Source organism: Vicugna pacos, chromosome 5 (genome assembly GCF_048564905.1).
Source record: "Vicugna pacos chromosome 5, VicPac4, whole genome shotgun sequence".
Classification (NCBI taxonomy): domain Eukaryota; kingdom Metazoa; phylum Chordata; class Mammalia; order Artiodactyla; family Camelidae; genus Vicugna; species Vicugna pacos.
Window position 1 is genome coordinate 90,291,329 of NC_132991.1, and position 15,853 is coordinate 90,307,181.

At 35.1% G+C, this 15,853-nt stretch overlaps 1 protein-coding gene across 4 annotated transcripts in view; it reads left to right on the forward strand.

The window, feature by feature from the left end:
• GIGYF2 (GRB10 interacting GYF protein 2) overlaps positions 1-15,853 on the forward strand; it is a 112,368-nt gene that overhangs the window by 23,196 nt on the left and 73,319 nt on the right. For all 4 annotated transcript variants that reach the window (XM_006209125.4, XM_015243427.3, XM_006209126.4 and 1 more), the window contains 2 exons: positions 8,364-8,493; positions 9,596-9,691. In XM_006209125.4, the coding sequence (XP_006209187.1) occupies positions 8,364-8,493; positions 9,596-9,691 (226 nt within the window). The remainder of the gene's footprint in view (positions 1-8,363; positions 8,494-9,595; positions 9,692-15,853) is intronic.

Below are 15,853 nucleotides of genomic sequence, written 5' to 3' on the forward strand. Positions count from 1 at the left end.
ATGTAGCATATATATGGCTGTTCTTAGTTTTGCATTATTATAAAAATATTTTTGATGAACATTCTTGTAGCTAAAACTTTATTCACATCTTCCAAGTGGATTTAGATTCATATAGCTCACTTTGTAAACCGTTTTGTGTGAAGCTCTTCTGCCTTTACCTAGAATTTATAACTGCTGCTCTTTTGTATTTACACACTTTCATGCCTATTTCTTTGTAAAAACCTGGTTAAAATTGTCAGCTAATTGAAGGAAATTTTTTTTCTTTCAGTATCCTTTTATTAAGAAGTAACAGCAATGCCAGGAATTTAGCTAAAACAAAAGGGAAAAAAAAAAAACCACTCCTGGTGATGTTCTAGAGTCATTACATATTTAATTTGGTGGTAAATGGGTTGACAAACTATGGCCATGGGGCTGTTTTGTTGGAACACAGCCACACCGGTTTGTTTCCATGTTACCTGGCTAGTTTCACACTATAGTGGCAAGGTTGAGTAGTTACAACAGGCCACCTGGCTCAGAAAGCTTAAATATTTACTCTGTGGCCATTTACAGAAAAAAGTTCGCCGGCCCCTGCCCTAAAGCATGGATTCACAAAGTCATTTCGGTGCATCATTGATGGTCTCTGTCGTCTTACACATCCTTTTCATTGGTACTCTGAAGTTTTTTTTGATGGTATTTTGTTTGATCAGCTCAGTGTTTTATACAAAATTTTAATTGAGGTACCTTTAGCAGAGGAAAGTTACCAGTCCCACGCTCAAGCTATGGCTTTGCCTAATTGTTACCTCGTTAACCTGTGGGCATTAGAGTTTAGGAACCTTCCCTTAGTCATCTGAAATGCTGATAAATTGAGGAGCGGAGGTCCAAGTAGGCATACTGCCTTCTTTGCACCATCTATCAAAATTTCTTCTGGCAAAGGGAATATATGAGACCCTTAAGTAACTCGGGTAACCCTGATCTAGAAAGCTGCAGTATGAGTAGAGACAGCTGCTGTGTTTTTCTGCATGTAACATTACGTTTGTTGTAGCTTGTATATTTGATGAGCTTGAGGTAAAGAGCTGTGTCCAGAATAACGAGAATCAAAGTTTAGAGTGATTACGCTGAATCAGTGTGTAACTCTGAATCATACAGAATTATTCAGTGATACTGTATTCTTTTTACTAAGATGATCATTTTTATAGTGATGTAAACATAATGTTCAGTAAGAGATGGATAAAATGAAGAGATTTATTTGTACCTGGGACAGTAGTGAAGATGGGAGTGTTGAAAATTGTGATAGGGACAGACCATGAATGACCATAAGCATGGACTTTATCAGGTAGGTATGTAGAATCATTAGGTTGTAGCTTATCTTTATATTTAGAATAACAAAATATATCACATAATTTTTAAAAGGGTGTGATAGATTTAATGGAGGAGTAAATCATTTTTAGATATAAAAAAAGAATCACTTTAAATCTTTACTCAAATGTTACCACCTTAGATGTCTTCTGACCATCTATGACACCTCACCCCTTACTTCCCACCTCCCTTCCCTGTTTAATTTTTTCTTCATGGTCTATATCAAAATATAGCATGCCAAGTATTTTACTTAATTTTCTTTATCATTTATGTCCCATCCTCCAGCCTCCACTAGACTGTGCGCTCCTTTGAGGGCAAGTACTTTGGTTGCGATTTTTGTACACACTGTTCACTGCTGTATCTCCAGTGCTTGGCACGTAGTAGGTACTCAATAAATATTTGTTTAACGAATGAGTGAATTGTTGGAAAGTAAAGTTGTTGTTATGTTTTGCTATTGTCAACATGTATACACATCCTTGAGCAGTCTTGTTTGTGTTGCTGATCATTTCCTTTGAAATATCTTGGAAGTGGAATTATTAAATCAAAAGTTTAATATTTAAGGCTTTGGATGTTACATGGACAGATTGATCACAAGAAGAATTGTATGAATTTAATTCCCATCCTCTCCTATTTACTTTGCCCTTGATAAAACACTAAGTACTACCTTGAAGAAAAAAAAATTTTTTAGTTCTAAATTTGGTAGATTTATGGGGTTTTTTTTAAAGAATTTTTTATTAGTCCCGGTTGCAAATTAATTCACACTCATTCCAGGAAACGATGGAGGGAGCAATAGTGCAGAGGAAAAAGAAAAGATCTGAGTTATGCTTAATCCTACCACCCAAAAACCATTGTTTTTTCTTCCACTAGCCAATTTTGGTTTGTATCCTATTCTTTTTTTGTTGCAAGTAAGTGTTTGTATGTATACATCAAGACATTTTTAAAAAGCAAAACAAATTCATTATACTTGTTTTATTTTGGCATTTTAATTTTTTTATTTTGAGGATCCAAAATCTACTCAAATAATTCTGGGCAATAAAGGAATTTGTTACAGGGGAATGAATTATTGCAGTTACCTGGCTTTATGGGAAGGAGCCAAGGAACCTCCTTTGGGGTTTCTTCTGTCTCTTCCTGGCCTTAAAGAAGTTTTCTCAGGTCTTTCCTTGCAAAAATGAATGGGACACTTCTGTTTCCCCCAAAGCACTTAGTTTAGACCTATGTGAAAGTAATTATGACTTTTTGCTGTGTCTCTTTATATGTGTTTACCTTACTTAGAGAAGAACTAATTCCATTGAGAAAGTCACTGTATTTCTCAATTTTGGTGAGCCCGTTGTTTAGCTTAGTGAAGGCACTTAGTAAATGTTGAATGGTTCACATCTTATGGTGGGGGTGATGGGAGCAAGAGAATTCAAACCTGAGATTGTTACTATTCATAATCTTTGTGGAATTGTGGGGAAAATGGGAATTCTGGAGGATGGAATGCATTAATGATCCCAGTTTTCAAGAAGTGTAAAAGGTAACTATACAACCTGAAGGGATAGTAAATTAGGTGTTAACCTAGGGTGTATTTTAGAAGAGAATATTAAGAGCTGTTTAGAAAACATTTTACCATGTGCCTTCTATGTTTTTTGTCTTGGGTTAGGTGCTTAGGCAACAAGGATAGAGGACATGGTATCTACTTTTGAATTATTGATATAGTGGGGAAGCTGACACTAATTTCACTCTAATGTCAGTGCTGTAAAGAAAGTATGTCAGTACAGGATATTCAGCTGCTTATTTGATGCCTGTAGGCATCTCATCCTTTATAGTTTCCTAAAACTGAGCTCATGAATTTTGCTCTTTTAACTTATCTCAGTACCGCAATGCGCTCATTTGCTCAAGCCAGAGACTTTGGAGTTACCCTGCTTATTTTGTTTTACTTCTGTATCCCTACGTCTAGTTCACAATGTCGTCTCTATTCTACCTTCAAAATATCTCTTGAGTCTCTTCATGTCTCTCCATCTTCATTGCCTCCACCCTAGTGTAAGCCATCATCTCTCTGACATAGACTATTGTAGCAGTTGCTTTCTGATGTTTGACTTCAGTTCTTTTCTTCTAATTGCTCTCCCCACTGCATTCAGAGTAATCTTAAAAATGTAAATTGGAGCAAGTTTTCTGCAAAATCCTTCACTAGCTGTCTATTTGTATGGCTACTTACTAGCTTTTTCTTCTACTAGCCAATTCGTTCCATGAACATTGGGTAGGTAGGTATTTGTGTGTAGCCAAGGCCCTGAGGGTCTAGATCTCTCCTTTCCCTCCTGCCACTCTCTTTCCAATCCCCCATCCGCCTCATTCTGTCTCTCTTCTTTTTCTTCTCCTTTCCACTTAACCTCTCTGCTTCGAGGTCCCCACTGCACCCCAGGTAAAAATGATTAGAAAAAAATATTCCTGACAGCAGAAAGGGCATGTGTAAAGACAAGAGGGTAAGAAACTGTAGGTTTAAGAGGTTAAAGTTTGCCTTTACTCTGATGTGAAGTGTGGGAGAAGAGAGCTAGCAGGCAGCTCTTCCGTGTTAAGGAGCTTTGGATTTTACTTGATCATTGTGTCCCGATTCGATGAAGAATCGTTAAACGGAGTGCTTTATTCAGATTTGCATTTGAAATAATGACTGATAGTGTGGAAGATGGACTGTGACTGATTAGATTGTTTAGCATGCTGTTGTGGCATTCCAGGTAAGAAAGAAAAGCGTGAACAGAGTAGGATAGTCAATCAGGGGACAGTTTGAGAGATTTAGGATTTAAAACCGGTGGGACTTGGTAATTGGATATGGAGATGGTTAGAAGGTGAGGACTAAAAAAAGGATGATTCCCAGACTCTTAAGCCAGTGGCTTAAGTAGTGGCTGAGGAGATGGTGGTGACCTGCGTTTGGGAACACAGGTGATGAAGGAGGTTGGGATGAATAAACTAATAAAGGAGGGTTTTGGGTATGTTAAACCGGAAGGACAGTGAGTGGTTGAATATGAAAGCCTTACTCTCTAGAGGGGACAGGTCAGAGCTGAAATTGAGAATTGTGAGCTTACTCAGAAATGTTTTTTTACTCCTACATCTTTGCACATCTACATTGACATTCTAAATTACCTTTATAAGTTGAAGTTTGAATTTTGGGCAGCAGTTAACAAGTGAGGATTGTGGGATATCATGCGGTTTTAGGAGACCCTGCTTCTGTTACCTGTCAGTTACTACTGGTACTACTAGGAGTGGCACCAGGCCTCCCGTGTTAAACAGATCTCAGTATAGCCAAGAAGATGAAGGTAATTAGAATAAAAACATTTCACTTGAGCCTAGTAATTGAACTTTGCTAGAGCAGAGGAGTAGAAGGGAGAAGCCAGGTGGCACTGAGTTTTGAAGTGATTGGAAAGTGAGTGTGTGGAGATGTTTCTGAAAAAAGGAAAGATGGGCAGTGCTGCAGAGGTAGAGGAGGATGCTGCATTAGAGGAGTTTTAAACAAATCACTATTAGGTACCCTTAGAGACTGAGGGGAAATCAAAAAGGATTGAATTTCTACAGAAGAGGGTTGTATGGAGCAAGGTCCTCAGAGGAGTTAAAGATCACCGGTGGGTTTTTAGGAGAGGACATTTCAGAAATATGTTTTAGCTTTTCCAGTTATCTGTGGAGTGAAGAAAGACTTGCAAGAGGATTTGTTAATTATTAAATAAAACTCAACCATTACCCTAATTCAGGCTACCATCTTCTTTTAGTTTGAATTACTCTCAGCTTGCCTTGGTCTGTTCTCTTCACAGTAGCTAGAGGAATCTCTTGAGTATACATTGTGGTCATGTTACTCTTAATAGATCTGGTGCCTAGTAAGTATTCAGTCCCAGACGTGGAAAGCCCTTGGGCGTGGTAGATGGGTTTGAAACCTTGTGAGGAGCAGATGAAATTAGGGACATTGAGCCATGAGAAGGGAAGTCTCTGGTGAGATGCAGTAACTTTGCAAATACTGGAATGATTGCCTCTTGGAAAACCACTTAACATGTGCCCTCTAGTGGTAGAAATGATTGTGGAGCATGTTGATTCAGTATAAGAAAAATAATTTAAAAATAACTTCTAATAAAAGTATATATGTATATTTAAAAAGTAATTTTTGGCAGAATAAACCATGGCTATTTTAGATAAAAACTGGAGACCTCACTGTTGGAAAGATTTTGGTCTTTTAACTCATGAAGACCTGAGTTTGATTTTGTTCTCCTGGCTGTGGTTGTGGGCAAGTTGCTCAACCCTTTGGCTTCATTTTTCTCATCTGTTGTATTAGGATTGTTGTGAAACTCAAATGAAATTAAATGAAGTTGTGTGTGTAAAATTCCGAGTTCCAGTTCTCAGTGGATATTAATTTCACTTTTTTAGGAAAGAGCCCCAATGTATGTGAATTTGATGTGAACCAGTGTACAGGAAGGTCCTTCAGCAGTGGTTGGATCACTCTTTTGTGGGCATATTGTTTTCCTACTGGCTTGTTTAACCTGTCGTGTAGTAGTTGGACCCAGTGATCTCTGAGTACATGAAGAATTGGAAAGAAAACAAAAGACTAATAACCCAGTAGCAGTGAACACTCCTAGTACCCAGATTGTGGTCTTAATATATACCAAAGAGAATCAGGCTGAAATAGTTGACTCTAAGTCCAAGGGAAGAAATAATAGAAGCTGACTCTGGAACATTTGACATAAACCAGATAGAAAAGAAGCTGTGAACTAGGGTTGTGTCAGAAGGATTCAGGAGCCAACCTGAAGCCTCTCTGACTGGGCAAAGATGAGACAGTTTGAGTATTGTTAAGAAGAATTGCAGTGAACTGAAATACATTAATAAAAAATAATTTTTTATTGTTAGGGGATGTTGGAGAATCACATCATTATTTTGAAAACCAATAAGTAAGAAGGAAGGATGAAGGCTTTTTCCTTCCTTTCCTGTATGAACTGTATGCTATTAAATAACAATACCCAACAGTGTAAGAGGGACGTTTCTCTGTAGAACTATAGCTAGTAAATAAAGAAGAAATGGAGGAATAAAGTCACTTCAGCAATCTTAGTGAATATAGGGATCTAGGCTCTGGCCATCAGGGACTGCTTAGCCTCACAAAACCAACCAGGCAGTGTGTGCCTCCTGATGGAACCACACACCACCACGTGGAAGCGCTGCCACCTCTGATCAGGTCTCTACATTCAGTCACCGATTTGCATGAAATGCAGAGAACAGAGAAACATGTTAAACTATTAAAACTATGTCACAGGAAAAAAATCAGCAAAATTCAGACTTTAAAAAAACCTTATCTTTTAGAGAGAACGTTCTGAAATATTTACAGATGAAATGATAAATTTTCTTCAAAGATTTTGTCAAAAAATCTTGAAAATAATACCCTTCAAAAATCTTGAAAGCCAAAGATTTCTTCCAAAAATATCAAAGGAGGGTTAGATGGGTCTGTAGAAGGAGCAGGATGGATTGGGGACTGGTGATAGGTACATGGGAGTTCCTTATGTTCTTCTTGGTACTTTTATTCAAAATTGTCCATAATAAAATGTTAAAGAATAACATGGAAAAAGAAGGTAGAAACATTGGGGAAAAAAAAAGGAAAAACCAAAAAACCAAAAAACCCTGTAGTCTTACTTTACTAATACATAGTCCTTTTTTTTTTTGATATTGCTTTCTACATGTAAACACATTTTACATATTTACTACATGCATACTATTTTTTCTGCCATTTTTGAATACCATGCAAGTATTTACTGTGCTTGACCTTCATATTTTTAATATATAATTTGTAGGCCATTTCTTTTGTTTTTGTGCATAAAGCTTAGCAATTTTGAGGATGTTTTAATGCTTCTGTTGAATTTCTCCTTCAGGCTAAACTGCTGAATTACAGTATCTTGGTTCGTTTTACCGTTGTTATTTATTACCTTATAGAATTTTGGGCTGCCCCCAGCCCCAGGTAATCAGCTACTCCTGGTGGTAGTTTTTCCACTTTGTTTGATACAGTGCTGCAGTAGGATCTTACTCTTGCCATTTTTTGCTGAGGTTCTCTTCCCCACTCTCTTTTGAAGATAGAAACATCTTATTATAAAATTAAAATGTTCCTCATTCCCTAGTTCCATTCCTTAGAGGCAACTGCTCTTATCAGCTTGGAGTATATTTTTACTTTTTTCTTCTTTTGAGTAAATGGGGCTTTTTTTTTTTTCCCTGCTTGTACTTCACTCTTTTCACTGCATTTTCAGATTCTCTACACTGATTGTTAATTGGTTTCATTAAAAGTGGATTGTGAAATATTGTGGGCATAAAAAAGTATAAATTGTAATGAGCATCCATGTACCGAGCACCTAGCTGAAAAAATAAAATGTTGTGGATAAAATTAATTCTTCCCTTTGCAGATAGAACCGTATCTCAAATTTTGTATTTGTCAATTCATGTTTAACTTTTATGCTTTTGCTATGTTTTGTATGTGTCCTTAAGTAGTATGATCCTCATTATATGTAGTATATGAAATTATCTTTTTTATAAGCTTCTATATTTTGCTTTTTCTTTTGTGTAGCATACTTTGTTAAATATTAGCAAATAATTCTTTAAAGTGGCTGTTCCAATTTATAATTCCATAAATACTACTTGAGAATTTCCATTGTTTTAAATCCTTACCAACAACTGGTATTGTCAGGTTTATTAATTTTTATTAATCTAATGGGTGTAAGGTAATATCTCACTTTTGTTTTATTCATATATTACTTTTATACTTTGGAAAAAAGATGTCCCCTCCTCATCCCCTAAGCTTCTTAAGGACATGCCCCGGTACCTTTTAAGTTAAGGAATTTCCACATGGTGGTTTAGTTATTTCTCAGTGACTATGTTCTTAGTGTGCTGTTGCAGCAGGCTGTATTAGAGCTAAAATCTTGGGCACCCTGAGGTAATGGGATTTCTTTCTGTTTTCTAAAATGAAACTTTTTATAGTGTACTATATGAAAAAGGTCCTTGCTGCCGGAATGTTTAACACTTCATTTTCATATTGTGTCTCCTAGGCTTCGAGCTCTGTCCAGTGGTGGGAGTATTACGTCCCCTCCTCTTTCTCCAGCATTGCCGAAGTATAAGTTAGCAGACTATCGTTATGGAAGAGAAGAGATGTTAGCACTTTTCCTTAAAGACAACAAGGTAAGAAAGTACCAAGGAATTCAGAATTATGAATGAGATTTCAGGGTATGTACAGTTATGTGTTGTTATATGAAATAGCCATGATTTTTCTCTCTATTGTACCTTTTTCTTGCTTTGAAACTTGCAGTAGTTCAGAGAGGCTCTTCTAAATGTTGTGTACTTCTTATTTTTTAGAGAAGACCTAAGATTTCATTACAGGAGTAGAAGGCTTCATGGAAACAGGAGAGTAGTCAGGACTTCATGCTTTGTCTGACTAATTTCCTCTTAAACTCTTTTTTTGTCCCAGTGTGATTGCTGAGAAAGGAAGAATTTTCCCCTTCTCTTTAGTGCATCTCTTATTTTTCTTTCCAGTTAGAAGTTAGGAGGTGGGGAGGGTATAGTTCAAGTGGTAGAGCCCCTGCTTAGCATGCGTGAGGTCCTAAGTTCAATCCCCAGGACTTCCCATTTTAAAAAAAAAAATCTAATTACCTCCCCCACCAAAATAAATAAATATTAATTAATTAATTAAAAAAAAGAAATATCTTTAAAAAAAAAGTTAGGAGCAAGAAGGGCAGATGCTTCTCTTGTTCTTTCCTTCTGAGTTAATTATAAAATTTTTAGTGGGGAGCGAATCTTAAGAGTGACACCATGTTGTGTCACTTATAAATGAACAAAACTCAAAATGTATTAAAGTACACTTTTATTATCTGAATAGGGAGAAATAACATTTTCTATTTTTAAAGTATACTTTGTTTTTGATTTTATTAATGAATTAAGAGTCTTAAATTTTAATGATGGTTGCTAAGGACAGATACAGTTACTTGTAAACCTCTCCTTACCACCTTGTGCTTTGACTTAAAAATGTGCCTGCTGAAATACCAGTCAGTGCTGTATATCAAATCTGAAAGTGGTAGTCTGATGAGAAGAAAGGGAGAGTGACTGGGGTTTTTAATATTTGACGCTTTCAGAATATTTACGTACCACCAAAAGTTAATAGTGGTTGAATAAGCTTTAATCTGTATTTATAATAGTCAATAGATAAACCGAAGAATATTTTCTTGTTTTATCTTCTTGTAATTGGAGGGATAGCATTAATCTCATGGTCATGTGTTTGGTCAAACAGATACCTTCAGACCTTCTGGATAAAGAATTTCTGCCTATCCTGCAGGAGGAACCCCTGCCGCCGTTGGCTCTTGTACCATTTACAGAGGAAGAACAGGTTTGTGCCTAGTTTTGAGCCTCAGGTCAAACCCTTGTTCCTTCCCACTGAAGCATGAAAATAGGAAGTTACTTAGACCCTAAGGAGTATTCTGCGTTCCCACAGATCTGCTTCCTTCTTACTGTTTTCTTGGCATACGGGTGCCTCTCTTACTTGACTAGATTCTGCTTTAGATCCGAAGCTGTTGAGTATTATGTAGAGATGAGGAAATATTTACGACTTATTCAAGTAGAAAGTAATTTTGGGGGTGAGAAGGCCTTCTTTTCAGAAACATGTAGTTTTTCAGAAGTAATTGGCAAAACCTGAATTCTTACCAGTGCAGTCTACCACTGAAGGAAAATGTAGATCTTCAGCTCACTGTGTGCTTTAAAATGTGCTCTTCTATCACCAGTTTTTTTAAGTGATATTGCAAGGAAGTTAGAGTTTTGGGCTGGAAGGTATCAGATTTTGTGTTTATCTTTTTATAGTGTACTATATCCATAGACAAGTAATAGAGTTTCTGATTTCAAGGAACTGTGGTAATTGTAGTAATGTGGAGAAATAAAGCTTTGCTGGAATGCTGGAATGCCACTTTAAATGAGGAATCATCATTACTTTTTTTTTTTAAAATTGCTTTATTGAGACATGCCATAACATTGACCCTTTTAAAGTATACAGTTCAGTAGTTTTTAGTAGATTCACAGAGTTGTATAACCCTCGCCACTATCTAATTCCAGAACATTTTCATCATTATATTTTGTGACAGTTCTGGAGATTTCCTCTGTATTCTTGCCATGTTTTGCATGATGAAGTCACCCTATTAAGGAAGAAAAGCTTACTAAAAGAATTCTGTTAACCTGAGTTAAGTTTTAAGAAAGATTTGATATTAACCTTGGTGATTTTCAGTACCATACTTTTAAAAGCAATTTTGTTTTCTTTATGGTTTCTCCTGAGTCAGGCTAGTTCCATCTTTAGTCATGAAACTCAACATCATCTAGGGGCATCAGCAGATATTTTCATTGACCAAAAGGTGTTACTGCTATAAAACAGTACATGGGGAAGGAAGGGTCCTGTCTCCAGTGATTGCTGAAAAGTTCCTTTTCAAAACTGACAAAATTACTTAAAAAAAATGACATCTGGTTATCTTTTGTTTTAATTTTTCTCAGAAATATTTTTATTATGAAGTATTTAAAATAAACCAATATAGAAAATATTATTATAAATACCAGCATATTTTTAATTAGGGCATATAAGATCTTAGAATTATGACATATTTGTGTATCTTTTTGTTTGTTTTAAGAAATGAAACATTTAGACTGCCTGGGGTGTACCCATCCCTTTGTTCCCAGAGATTACTATGAATTGGATTACTTTTCTCATTCATGTTTTAATATTTTCATTACATATTTATGTATCCATATATCATAAGCATTTCATTTTATAGGGTTATAAATTATATATTAAAAATAGCATACTGTAGTTTATATCCTGTAGCTTGCTGCTTTGCTTTCAGTAATGATTTTTTAGATTTATCTATGTTTATACACATAGCTTTAGTTTGTTCATCTCTGCTGTATAGTATTTCATATGTGAGAAAATCCAGTTTTTCCAGTTTCCTCTGGTTGGATATTTAGATTGTTTTCAATTTTTGCTATTGACAAAAAGTGCTGCAATAAGCATTCTTACAACATGTTGAAAAAGCTGGATTGCTGAGTTTTGGTTGTTTTTTTAAACTTCACAGGGTGTTGCCACGTTAGTTTCCGTAGTGATTTAAGCCAGTTTGCTCTCTGAACAGCAGTGTATGAGAGGTCTAACTTTTATGCAGTCCTCCACGTCTGGATTTTTAAAATTTGGCCAAAATGGTGGCTGTGATAGTTGTTTTTAATTTGTATTTCACATGTTACTAGTAGGGTTGAGTATCTTTTCATATGCTTATGGTCTGTTACTGTTTTTTATTTGCCTGTGTCCTTTGCCCATTGTTCTAGATTATTTGTCCATTGTGTTGATTTTAATGTTTCTTCATATATTCTTTAAAGTCAATAAAATACTTATTATTTTGCTATAAAAGGTACTCATTCATTGTAGAAAGTACAGAAAGTTATGACGGGGAAAATCTTAGCTATAAACTCACCATGTAGAGATAATTATTTGTTAACATTTAGTATGTTAAGCAGTCTGTTTTCTTTGTATATCTTGAGTTGTCAAAATACACCAATACACACTGAATCCAGCAGCATATTAAAAGGATAGTACACCATGGCCAAGTGGGGTTTATCTCCAGAATGCAAGGGTGGTGCAACATAAAATGAATGTAACATAGCACATTAGTAGGATGAAGGAAAAAAGCACTTGATCATCTCACTTGCCACAGAAAAACCTTTGACAAAATTGATAAATGGTTTCATGATAAACCACTTACTGAACTAGGACTAGAAGAGAACTCAATCAATCATTAAATTTTAATTGATAATTAAAGGCACTTATGAAATACCCGCAACCAAAAAACATACTCAGTGTTGAAAGATTGAAAGCTTTTCCCCTAAGATTGGAAACAAGATAAGGATGCCTGCTTTCGCTACTGATACCTGACATTATGTAGGACATTTCAACCAGAGCAGTTAGGTGAGAAAAATAAATAAAAAGGATCCAAACTGGAAAGGAAGAAGTAACTATCTCTATTTGCAGATAACATGATCCTACAAATAGAAAATCCTAAAGAATTCTCAAAACAGTATTAACACCAATAAATGAATACAGCACAGCTGTACAGTACAGGATCAGCAATAAAAATCAGTTGTATTTCTATATACTAGCAATGGACAATTCAGAGAAAAAATTAAAACAATTCTATTTGCAGTAGTATCAAAAACAAAATACTTAGGAATAAATTTAAGGAGGTATAAAACATCTACAATAAAAATTATGAAATACTTGAAAAAATTAAAGAAGACGGAAATACATGGAAAGGCACCAACATTTGTTAAGCTTTGGAAGAGTTAATATTGTTAATTGATCTCTTGGCAGTACAATCCCCATAAAATCCCAGTTGCTTTTTGGGTAGAAATTAACAAACTGATCCTAAAATTCGTACAGAATTGCAAGGGACCCTGAGTAGTCAAAACAATTTTGAAAAAGAACAGAGCTGGGGGACCTGTACTTTCCCGTTTCAGAACTTACTGAAAAGCTACAGTAATCAAAACTGTGGCTTAAGGATAGACATTCAAATTAGCTGATTAGAATCGAAAGTTCAGAAATAAAACTCAAATCACTCCATACTGCTTTCAAGAAACTTTGTATGAGGATATTTCTTTTGTTTCATTGCTGCCATGGCTATAGCATTTTACTATTACTTTTGCCATATTCAGTATTTTTAGTAAGTAATTTTTTGAATGAGTAATAAATCATATGGTTTAAAAATCAAAATTTACAGAACACCATTCTTTTCCCCAGCCACCTGTCTCCTTTCCCAAAAGGCAACCACTGTTAGCAGCTTCTTGTGTATTTTTCCAAGTAAATATTAAATGTTTCCCTTCTTTTTGTATAGGTGATGGTATATACTAAGCACTCTTCTGTACTTCCAACATTGTTTTTATTGAAAAAATTCTCTGCAAATTTGGAAAAAAGTTCTTCCATTGTTTTAGTTTTCATTTCTTTCCCCAGTGCAGAGTTTCTCAAATGTTTGCATTTATATTTAAAAAAGTTTTTTTTGTTCTTGTCTTTGCCAATTTTTCTTTTAGATAGAAATCTTTTTCTTGAGCTAGCCCTAACCCTAACCTGTTAAGTTTTCTAAATTATAATATTGTATTTAATTTCAGTTATGGTTTTTTTAATACAGAAGCTAATTTTTATATAGCTCAATATACCAGTTTTAATCTTTTGTGATTATTATTCCAACTTTTAAAATGTTAATGAATATTTTTAATTAAAAAAAATTTTTTTTCCTTAAATGATTGCCTAGATTTCTTAGAGACTACATGGGCCAGAAAAGCTTTTCAGTAAGTAGGGAGAAGGACTTGCTACTATTTACCAAAATGTGATAGACCTTTAAAAACAAAAAAGTAATTGAATCATTCAGAAACAGCCTATAACATTTCTGAGAAACTTGTATTTACTAAGAGCTACACAAATCATTTGAAAAATCAAAAGTTATACAACAAATGCTTCTGGGAACTGTTGGTCAACAATTTGAAAAGGAATAAAGTTAGGTATGCACGGTAACTACAAACCAGAATTAATTCTACGATGACTAAAGGAGTAGCTCCTCATTTTGTTTTTATAATGGGCATGTTTTTCTTAAGGTGTTATAGTCTGGATGCCATAATTACAAGGGCTTAATGTAAGGATTTGGGATATTTTCATGGTAGTCACAGAAGATCATGAGGATCCATTTTTGGAAGCATTTAAAAATACATCATTAAGGGATTCTTGACACTTAATTTGGTAGCCTTTCTTATTTGTAAAATATGTTGGAGTAGGACAATACTTAACGCTGGCAAAAGGTTCATTAACATTTTGACGTTTTTACTTTGAATTGTTTAGACCTTCCTAGACTGGAGTTTTGCATGCTTTTTCACCCTCTTACTCCTATCTGGGAGGTAAATAATTCTAATGATATAAAATAGCTTCTTGGTGCATATCTTGTTTCCTGAAGTTACCTGAACAGGATATTTTATCTTTAAAATGCAAGTTAATATTCTGCTCACATGCTCTCTCTCTCCCCACACCTGCCACACACGCACACGCGCGCGCACATACACACACACATAAATATGCATGCATGTATAAAATATAACTAGGAAAAAGATTTTCTTAGAACAAAATTAATGCTTAAATAAGATCTTCTAGTTGCTCTTTGGTTTGGCATTTCCTTTGTATATCTATCTGAGTTTGAAAAGCATAACTCTATACAGTATATCTGCAATTTAGGTAGCTGCTACCACATTGGTGTATTTTATTTGACGTCAAAGAAAATCACTTCACTTATGCATTTTTGAATACATAATATTTTATATACAAACAAAAATGTCAAAGCACATGTGGTGAAAAGCAAGTCTGAGTTACCCAAACTCTCCCTACCTATTATTCTTCCCCAGGAGTAACCATTATTTCCATTTTCTTGTGTTCCCTCCCCCCAGGGTATTTAATACATCTACAGCTATTTATGTATCTACTCTTTTAAACACACATGTACGTAAATGGTAGCATACTGTGCACACAGTTCTACACTTTACTGTTTTCACCCAAACATCTATTTGGGAGATAATGGTAAATACTTATTTAGCTTTTAATATGTGTCAGACACTGTTCTAAACACTTGTTGCTTAATGTGTTAAGTGCTTGCAACAACCCATGAAGTAGATTCCTATTCCCATTATGTAGATGAGGCACAAAGAAGTTGAGTAAAAGGGCAAAAATTTCACCCTGAGGCAGTCTAGCCTCTCCATGCTCTTAACTCCAGCTGTGCTGTATATCTTTGTATATTAAATCAACTGAATGAAGTTGTGGTTTTCTGTATATCAGAAATGGTTGAATATTAGCAATTTTACATGGTTCAGCGTAACAGAGTTGCCTCATTTTTTTAAAGAACTGCATGGAATTCCCTGGATAGATGACCATGATTTTGTAATTAGCTCCTTTCGGCTGATATTTTGTTGGTTTCCATTTTTGCTTTTACAAACAGTACTGCAGTTAAAATCTTTCTGCTTATGTTATTTTTTGCACGTGTAAAGAGAGGACTTCTTGTCTCAAGGGGTATGGACATTTAAATATAGTTTGAGAAATTGCCTTCCTGCAATTATACCAGTTTGCACATTCAGCTGCAATGTGTGAGGAAGTATGAAAGCACGTGAGAATTTCCCCGAACCGTATAGATGGGTGCATTTGAGTTTCATATGTGTAATACTTTGGTATTAAGGTATTCAACTGTGTTGGATCAACGTTGCGTTATGTGTGCCAGGATCTCTTTTTTCCAGTATTAGAATATATTAATCTAGATTTTGGGACTTCATAGTCTTGCTTAATGGTGTTCCCAGAGGCATTATTTAATAACTCCACTGGTTATTCTGTACTAAAAGGTAAGTTAATGCATTTGTTTCAATCAGCTTTTTTAAATTTAAATTTTATTAAAATATAGTTTGAAATAAGTTATCAAGTTTGGTATCTTCTGGTTTTTTGTTATCAATT